The sequence below is a fragment of the Nannospalax galili genome, unplaced genomic scaffold (assembly GCF_000622305.1).
Source record: "Nannospalax galili isolate Female #2095 unplaced genomic scaffold, S.galili_v1.0 scaffold567, whole genome shotgun sequence".
NCBI lineage: Eukaryota > Metazoa > Chordata > Mammalia > Rodentia > Spalacidae > Nannospalax > Nannospalax galili.
In genome coordinates, this window is record NW_008357638.1 from 560191 (window position 1) to 569278 (window position 9088).

Sequence of the window (9088 nt, forward strand, 5' to 3'; positions counted from 1 at the left end):
AATTTCATGAGTTCATCTTTATTTACTGCTGAGTAAAACTCCATCATGATAATGAAATGAACCACGTTTTCATTATCCACTCATCAATTGAGGGGCACTTAGGTTGCTTCCATCTCTTAGCTATTGTGAAAAGAGCAGCAACAAACATGGATGTACAAGTGTCTCTGCAATAGGATGAGTTCTTTGGGTATATGCCAAGGAGTGGTATAACTGGGTCAAATGGTAGGTTCATTTGTAGTTTTTTTTTTTCAATATTGTTTTTTTTTTTTTAGAAGAAGCATATCATTACAGCTGTAACATGCCCAATAACAGTTTCCAGAGCAAAGACACAGCTCCTTCAAAAGTGGCTATAAAATTTCTAGGTTCACTGAATCAATACAGTTATACAATATTGAACTCAGTATAAGCCCTGTAAGACATAAAATTACACACACAGAAAAAAATCAACAAATAAAAAATGTATTATATTTGAGGAGGAAGCATAAAAGTTTACGTCATGTTAATCAGTAGAGGTGATAAACATTACCATTGAAATCTACCTGATAACTTTATAGACATACACAGGCGCCAAGGATCTGAGTGCAAATGATTATGACTAGTAATAATCAGATACATACATATTAGAGACTGACACGCCAACATCCCAGTGTTAGTAGCAAAAACAATGAGTCTTTCTGTAAGAAACAGTATATTTTAGAATGAAATGGAGATCCCTTTTGAGGGTTAAAAACTCATTCAATTTTATGTCATTTGTAGTTTTTTTAAAAGTTCTCCACACTACTTTCCATAGGAGTTGAACAAGTTTGCAGCCCCACCAGCAGTGGATGAGTGTTCCCCTTTCCCCACATCCTCTCCAACATTTCGTATCATTTGTTCCCAGAGTCAAGTTTTAAGTTTCATTGTGATATCTAAATATTTGCTGCAATCAAGGAGAAATTGGAAACTCATTAAATGCAGCACTATTTTACTCTAGTAGTATTTGAAGCAACAACAGAGTAAATGGAGCCTCGGCAATGATGCTTTTGGCTTGCCTATGGATTGTATAATGTTTTATGGTGATATATTTTGTATTACCAAAGCTGTGGAGCTCTGGAACTTGGACTGTAGTAAAGTGGCTGCATTTCCTGTAATGATAGGGCCTAATCAACCGCTCTGAGTCTTGGCTGGGCTGGTTGTTCTCATCTTGTTTTAATGTCTATGCTGCCGCCCAGTGGCTACCCTGACCAATTACATACTTGCCCTTCAGGCCAAGCTCTCACCTCTGGTTTGATTCAAAGGCAACACAGCATTTCGATCCAACCCTTAGGAGTCATTTCCCTGTGGTTTCTGTTTCATTCAGACAGACATCTCTTTTGCCAGTGAGGTTGATGTCAGGTACATTACTCTAACCCAGGCCATCTTCAGCATACAATTATGAAGGGTGTGTGTGTGTGTGTGTGTGTGTGTGTGTGTGTGTGTGTGTAGTATTCAATAAATCATTTTATTATTGAATTGCCTTTCACATATTGGGGATTTAACCACAATTGCCAGGGTGTGTGTTTGTGTGTGTGTGTGTGTGTGTGTGTGTGTGTGTGTAGTATTCAATAAATCATTTTATTATTGAATTGCCTTTCACATATTGGGGATTTAACCACAATTGCCGGAATACTCCAAATTTTATTCTATTCCCTAGTCACCAGCTCTGATTTTGACCAGGTAATTATTTAAAGACCTCTTTATTTGACTCAAGTCCTCTGGGTCAGGTCTCTGCAATCTTTAGGACCCTTCTTCCCTTAAAAAATGAATAAATCATTTTATTATTGAATTGCCTTTCACATATTGGGGATTTAACCACAATTGCCGGAATACTCCAAATTTTATTCTATTCCCTAGTCACCAGCTCTGATTTTGACCAGGTAATTATTTAAAGACCTCTTTATTTGACTCAAGTCCTCTGGGTCAGGTCTCTGCAATCTTTAGGACCCTTCTTCCCTTAAAAAATGAAAATACTGTCAATTTATATCTTGCTTTGACCGTTATCTACCTCGGAAATTTTAAGTAATGAAAAGCGAGAGCTTTCTGTTGGAGTGGTTTGCTTGTTTTCACTCTTTATGTTAAACCTGCCACATCTCTTCTGTTTAGTTGGTTCAGTCACAAGTTGGGAACATTCTCCATCTCCGGTTTGCTTTAGAGAATTAAATGAGATGAAATGGTCTTTTGCCTACACTAACTTGCAAATCTGTTTTCAGCTCCAGTATTATTGAAAAAGATCCAAGCAGAGATGTCCCCTGACCACTCTGGAAATGTAAAGTTGAGCTGCCAGTTTGCAGAAATTCATGAAGACTCTACCATCTGGTGGACAAAAGATTCAAAGTCAATAGCTCAAGTGCAGAGAAGGTGGGATATTTGTCATTGCCCACTTTTCACAATTGTTGTTTACTTGTTAGTGTAGTTGTAAAAGAAAATAATAAATAAGAAGTGAGAGGCAAGATGAAGCAGAGATTCTGTGTCCAGGGTCTGCTGGTTTGGATATGAAATATCCCTGTACCACCCCCTCCCAAAGCTCATGGGCCAGTGGCTTGATTGACAGCTGATGAGCTTTGGGGAACAAATTAGATCATGAAGATTCTGACCTTACTGGCTATTAGTTAATTCACTGATGGAGGCATAATTTGACAGTGTTATGGGGAGGTGATGGAAACTAGGTGGGGCCAGGTTGGAGGAAGCAGGTCACCTGGGTGTGCCTTTGAAGAGGACATCCTGCCCTTGGCCCTTTCCTGTCTCTCTTCTTACTTCCTGGCGAGCAGCTTTCATCCTCCATGCCCTCTGCCATGATACACTGACTTACCACAAGCCCAGAAACATGGAGTCAAGTGACCATAGCCTGAAGCCTCTGAAACCAGGAGCCAAAATAACTCTTTCCTCTTCTTGTCTGTTTTGGAGGGCTTATTTGTTTTGAGTCAGGATCTCACTATGTAGCTCCAGCCTTGCTATGTAGACATGACTAGCTTTGAACTCACAGAAATCCACCTGCTTCTGACTCACAAGTGCTGGAACTAAAGGCTTGTGCCCACCATACCCAGCTCTTTTCTCTTTTTAAAATCGTTGTGTTAGGTATTTCTGTCACAGTGAAGAAAGGCTAACACAATATCCTACAGGAAGAAGGGAGCCCAGGTGTCTGGATAGGGAGCATGCTGGCAGGTTCTTGCTTCAGCTCTGCCACCTTTGACCTGAGTATTCTTAGGAAGTCACAGAATCTCTCCTTACAGTTTTAAAGATCAGGATACATGGACTAAAAATACAGTTTGAGGTTCTGTGGACCTAAATTTTTAAAAACTCTCTTCTGTTGAAATGGGACTTTTGCTTATAGGTATTTTCTGTTTCATAAATACCCATTAATCTGAGGAAGACAAGCAACCACTCTTAAGACAGGAAGAACAGTTTATTTCTGGGTCCTTAGGCTATTAAAGGAGTCGGAGGAGCAGGTAAGAGTGAGAATCATTGCCAAGAACACCTCAAATGGGACAAACCTGCATCAGCTCCCTAAACCATCCCTGGAAATGAATGGATGCTTGTCCAGAGGAACTGCTGGATGAACTCAAGTTTCATCTGACACAGTCTAGAAACAAACCAGTGGAAATCAACATAGTTCATGCACTTCCCAGAAGCTTACATATGCCAAGAGAGGCCCCAGTTCAGCTCCCTGAGTTCTTGAAGATGTTCCTAGCTCTTTATTCTTACCAGAAATAGACTGAAAAGGAAAATCTGAGAGTCTCTGTGTAATTCAATGGAATACACCTGCTTAGAACATGTCTGGTAATTATTTCTCAAATGCACTTGTGGAAGAATTGGGTTATAGTTTCAGTTCTATTAACATCACTCCAGAAATCTAAATGGATGTGATTGATATAATAACCACTTAGTCTAACACATTATCATTACGCTGCCTGTCTTATGCATGGCTTGAAAAGAATTATAATGGTGGAAAAGTGGATTGATTTTTAAATCAAGGAGGGTCCCTAGAGCTTTATTTTAAAAGTACTAATTGTTCATTTTAATTATTTTCTGAAGTTTTCAACCAAGAACAATTAACCATAATTTTCAGCATTTTTCAATTAATTATTCTTGTCCTAAGCTCAGCAGAATTAGTGTTTTGAGTTTTCCAGGTCTCATTTAAGGAATAGTTAAAAAGCCCCACCTTCCTCTAGGGGGCACATGTCATTGGTAGGCATTCAAGGTCTTCAAATCCTTTGTAATGTTTCCTTCGTTTCTTAGCAATAGCTTAGTTGGACCAATTTGCTTTATCCTCACCACCACTTGAGAAAATTTGGGACTCCCTGTCCATTTACAGATCATTTACATGATTTCAGGTGGTTTTTCAACTGCTTATTGATTCCTCTTACCCTTACTTTCAGCTGAATATTTCATTGTATATATCCATCCTTGAAGTAGCTCTCTGCCTTGTTCCATCATTCCAGGGAAATAACCTGAAATGATTAACTTGTAAAGAAGGTTTATTTTGGCTCACAATTTTGGAGGTTGGTTGATTTGGTCTTTTGAGGCGGTGCCTTAGTAGTTTCTTTAGCTAACCCTGAACTCACAGTCCTTCTGGTTCAAGCTCCCTAATAGCTGACACTACAGGCACATACCACTACATAGAGTTGAATGTGTTCTAAGTAGGTAATAAATAGCAAAGGCAAGCCTGGAGGCAATCTCTTTCAGGCAAAGTAACCCTTTGGTGAGCCTGTTAAATGGTGACCTACCGAGGGCATGCAATCACCTCTTGCCCCTGTCCAAGTTTTAGATACTTTCTTTAACAGGCCACAGTTTGGAAGTTAGAGTCATAACACTTTATTATGGCCAGGACAATAGTGGTAGATTCTGAGGACACTGCAAAGAAGTATATGGTGGCATGCACTGTGTCTTCATGTGGCAGTGAAGTGTCTTGGCTCTATGGAGTTTTCAAGTTGGCACTCTCAGGTGCTACTGTGGCCCTCGAGACCTTTTTGGCCAAAGGACGCACTCTCTACTCTGGGAAAATAGGCACCTGGGAGTGTCTTGGCCTTTTGAAAGAGTCATTGTCTTCATAAAGTGACCTGACTGACAGCTGGGCAAGGTTTTAGAGTGCAGGTAACATCAGTTCCTGCTGGACCCCAGACAAGGAAGAACTGGATGTTGCAGAAGGCAAATTCCCACTGGATGACCATGGGGAGGGAAAGCTGAGGACTACTCAGCCCAGATTGAGTGCTGTGCCGTGTGGGTACTGCCAACTGCTCCTGGGTCCTTGGGAATGCGTGATGGAAGCTCTCAGATAAGTCTCTAGGTTGGGCCCCTCCCTCCAGCCAGGTTTGCTCTTGGCAGGGATATTGTGATCACATTCTTGGTGTACGCTTCTTCACAGCTAAGCACCACTGCTATTCAGCCCTGCCTGCATTTGGCCATGCTGTCCTAAAGGTAAAAAGATGTCTTCCTTGTAGGATACAGGATAGAAAAACTGAGCTTTCCTCTCCTGGTTCAGAAGGTACAAGATCCCCTTTCACTTTCCACAGTGACGTTGGCATTTTGTGTTTGTCCATCTCCTCCCAGACCAGAAGACCCTCCAGGGCAAGAACTGAGCCTCTCTTCCCCACCATTGAATCCCCAGAATGAGGAAGTAGAAGTCCTTTTTGGAACATAAAGAAGAGGTTTTCTTATGTGGGGAAAGCCCATCAACGTTACTGAACCCTACCCTCAAGCTCATGAACATTCGTAAAGCAAGGTCTTTTGTTAGACATTCACATGCCCGGTGCCAGTTGCTCCTGATGGCACAGTCAACAAGTGATCTTGCTCTTTCCAGCTTTAACACAGGAAGCTGAGGGTGAGACTAAGTAACATGTCTGAGATGAGCCTCAGGATTGGAATCCAGGCCCTTCTGATCCTCAGTCTTTTCCCCAAGAAGAAAGTAGGGTGGTAGGGGGAACAGCAAGATAGATGGGGGCTTCCTGAATCTAAACCAAGAATCAAAGAATTGCTGGGCTTCAAGGAAGATGCTCATGGGACAGTTTCTTTCATTTTAGCCCCAGCAGTTCAGGGCGATCTTGACTACCCCTTTTGCATGACCAGAAGGACTGTGCTGCTCTGTAAATCTCTGCAGAAGGACATCCCACCAGTCTCTGGTACTCACTCAGCATTTCACTTCACAGCCAGGAAGTCTCCTTACACGTGGACCTGTTTGTGTCCAGTTTTAACCATCCATCAGGATATGTTCAGAGGCCCCAATCAATGGAGAAAGTATTATGATTTAGTAGACCTTATTTTAAACCACAGGTACATTCCTGAACGGGCATGTGTAAACCAAAGACGAGGTCTATTGAAAAAATAGAAAATAGCAAATACTTCTGTTGAACAATACAACTGATAATAAATGTTATTGTCAAACTATGAAATGAGCCTAAACTGAAAGGTACATTGTACACAGTCTTGATGTGTAGCTGAGTCTCACTATGCAGAACGCTACAACAATATTTGAATATGGTTTTGCTTCAAAGTTAAGTTTTTTGAGATTTTTTTTTGAATAAAAATTGCAGCTCTCTATCAATATATTTATCTCTGACTTGAGGATAAGAATCAAAATTTACTTAAGGAATCAGCCTTCTTTTGACCTCCCTGGGCATTGTAGGACACAAGTGCACACACACATATGCAGGCAATATACTCATACACATAAAATTAGAGAAAAGTTCATAGTGTCTGTGAACTGAGGACAGAAATTATGGGTCTCTCATTGTTATTGTGAGGATGACATGAAGATGTTCAAGTGATTCAACGTTTGCCTGATATCAGTATAAATACATTAGTTGTCATCATCATCATCACCATCATTGTCATCATCATCATCTTTATCCATAACACTGTCTTTGTATTCATGGTACAAAGTCTGGAACTTAGAAATATTGGGCAGGTAGATAGAACAGACATCTTCCGTAAGGAGGACACTATTTTAAAAGTGCCCCGAAAAAGCTGAACACAGGAGGCTGAAGCAAGAGGATTGCTAGACCAACATAGTGAGATACCCATCTCAAAACAAACATCACCCTGAAGGGGGAGCTCTCAGTTATAAATTCGTTTTCTTTCTCCTGTCCCTTATTGTGTCTGTGTTTAGATTTGGGTTCGGAATTATCAGATCTCCCTCATGCACAGGATACCTGGATTAGTGACAAAATTAAGGTGAATTCTAAGCTATGCTAACAACAGCTCCCCAAAGTTCACCATTTCGATTCCTGGCTCTACTGGTATCAGGGAACCCTCCAGAATGTTTCTGTGTATTCATGTTGCATGTTGAAATAAGAGTGTTAACCCCAATGCAGTGATCCCCCTCTATAAACACATTATTTGAAGAGGTGGTTGGGGCCATCTAATCTCTCAGCCCATTGACTGAAAACACCAGAGCAGGAAGACATGAGCTCATTCCTCTTTGATAGCATTAGAACTTTAGAATGACGAAAAATATGAATGTTAATGTCCCCTATTCCAGTGCAGGGGACAACTCCAGTGTTTCCTTGGCCATTGCCCGAGCTGGTCAGAAGGACCAGGGTCTCTATGACTGCTGCATCAAGAACAGTTATGGAAAAGCCACCACTGAGTTTAACCTCACAGCTGCAGGTAAACCTCGGTTTCTCGGCTGCTCTGAAAGCCCTGGACCCTTGCCAGCTAGGACGGATGCCTGTGTTGACACCTATCTCTTTGTTTCCTTCTAGTTCTCAAGGAGCTTTCAAGTCACATGGATAGTAGAGGTAAGCCAATACAAGCTGGCCTTTCAGAAAATGGGCTCTCCATAGAACACTCCTGGAGGGAAGGGCAGAGCACTCAGTGTTTTGTGTACTCTTCTAACCAAGCAGCGAAGGGCTGCAGAAGTGAGTGACACTCAGGACCCACTTCCACATGACTGGAAAGGCCAATTTCCTTGTTAGAATTTCAGTAGACCGCCAACACCCAGAAGTGTAACATTTATGGAAAAGACTAGAATGCAGTCATGCAGCTGTTGAGAGCATGTGCAGGGGAGTTTGGACTTATTCCTTTAGGCATCAGCCTGGCATTCAGCCTTACTTGTGTGGGATTTTCCAACCTCTGACACACAGTTTTGAATCTCCAGTTTCCTTTTCAGTTTGACTGAATCAAGTATCTAGAGTACAACCTTATTTGATTGCACTCTGAAAATCAAAGATGGGTTTTGTGCTTTCTTTTTACACAACTAGTGCTGCTCTAGCCTAATGGCTGCTCTTGAATCCTCACACAGCCACTGGGCAATCCATCAAGTTTTCCACAGCCTAGTGGAATCTGTGCTCGCCATGTATTAGTTAGTCCCTCTTAGGGAAAATTACTTGTCCACCTACATCTACTTGTCTGCCTACATCTACTTACCCCTATCTCGTGCTAGGGAGCAGGAAGGCTCTCGTCTATTGAGTATTCTAGTTTTTGTAATCTAAGTGACCTCAGCATGGCCATTTTTTTAATGAGTGATGTGATCACACATTGTGGAACTGGGAAAAAATTGTTCACAGCAGCAAGCCAGCTCAGCACACCACTGCAGACCCACCTCACCTCCATGTTAATGTGACTTCCACCACAGTGTAGGACTCTTGGTCAATTTTAGGAGAGATATGGTTTGATGACTAAATTGGGATAGCGTGTTAAAGATGTAATTGCATGATTTTTAAAGCAAAGAAAATACCACAAACCTCTAGGAAAACAAGACAATAGAAATAATCAAGATGCGCTAAACAACAAATACATGGAAAGCAAGAAACTGAGACTGTGTTGGGTACACAGTGAGATTCAGGCTAGCCAGGGCTACATATATAGTGTGGTTTCAGGCTAACCAGGGTTACATAGTGAGAGCCTGTCCCAAAAAACAACAACAATTTAAATAATCCCGTTTCATCAAAAGCCATCTATCTATTTTCTTCACCCAACAAATAAGTCTAGTTTAACCATCTCTTATTTAAAACAACATCCAGATTGGCTCCATCATCAGCTACATCATGTGTAGAGTCAACTCTGAAAAACAGCTGTCAGGAAACTCAGAAAATATTTCTACTATTCTTTTATAAAAAATGCCAAATGATTCTAT

General features: G+C 41.2%; 1 protein-coding gene across 1 annotated transcript in view; it reads left to right on the plus strand.

Annotated features, from left to right (window-relative positions):
* Alpk2 (alpha kinase 2) overlaps positions 1-9088 on the plus strand; it is a 127252-nt gene that overhangs the window by 85945 nt on the left and 32219 nt on the right. Inside the window, exons 5-7 of the mRNA XM_008855362.2 lie at positions 2229-2376; positions 7493-7620; positions 7716-7751. Coding sequence (XP_008853584.1) covers positions 2229-2376; positions 7493-7620; positions 7716-7751 — 312 coding nt within the window. The remainder of the gene's footprint in view (positions 1-2228; positions 2377-7492; positions 7621-7715; positions 7752-9088) is intronic.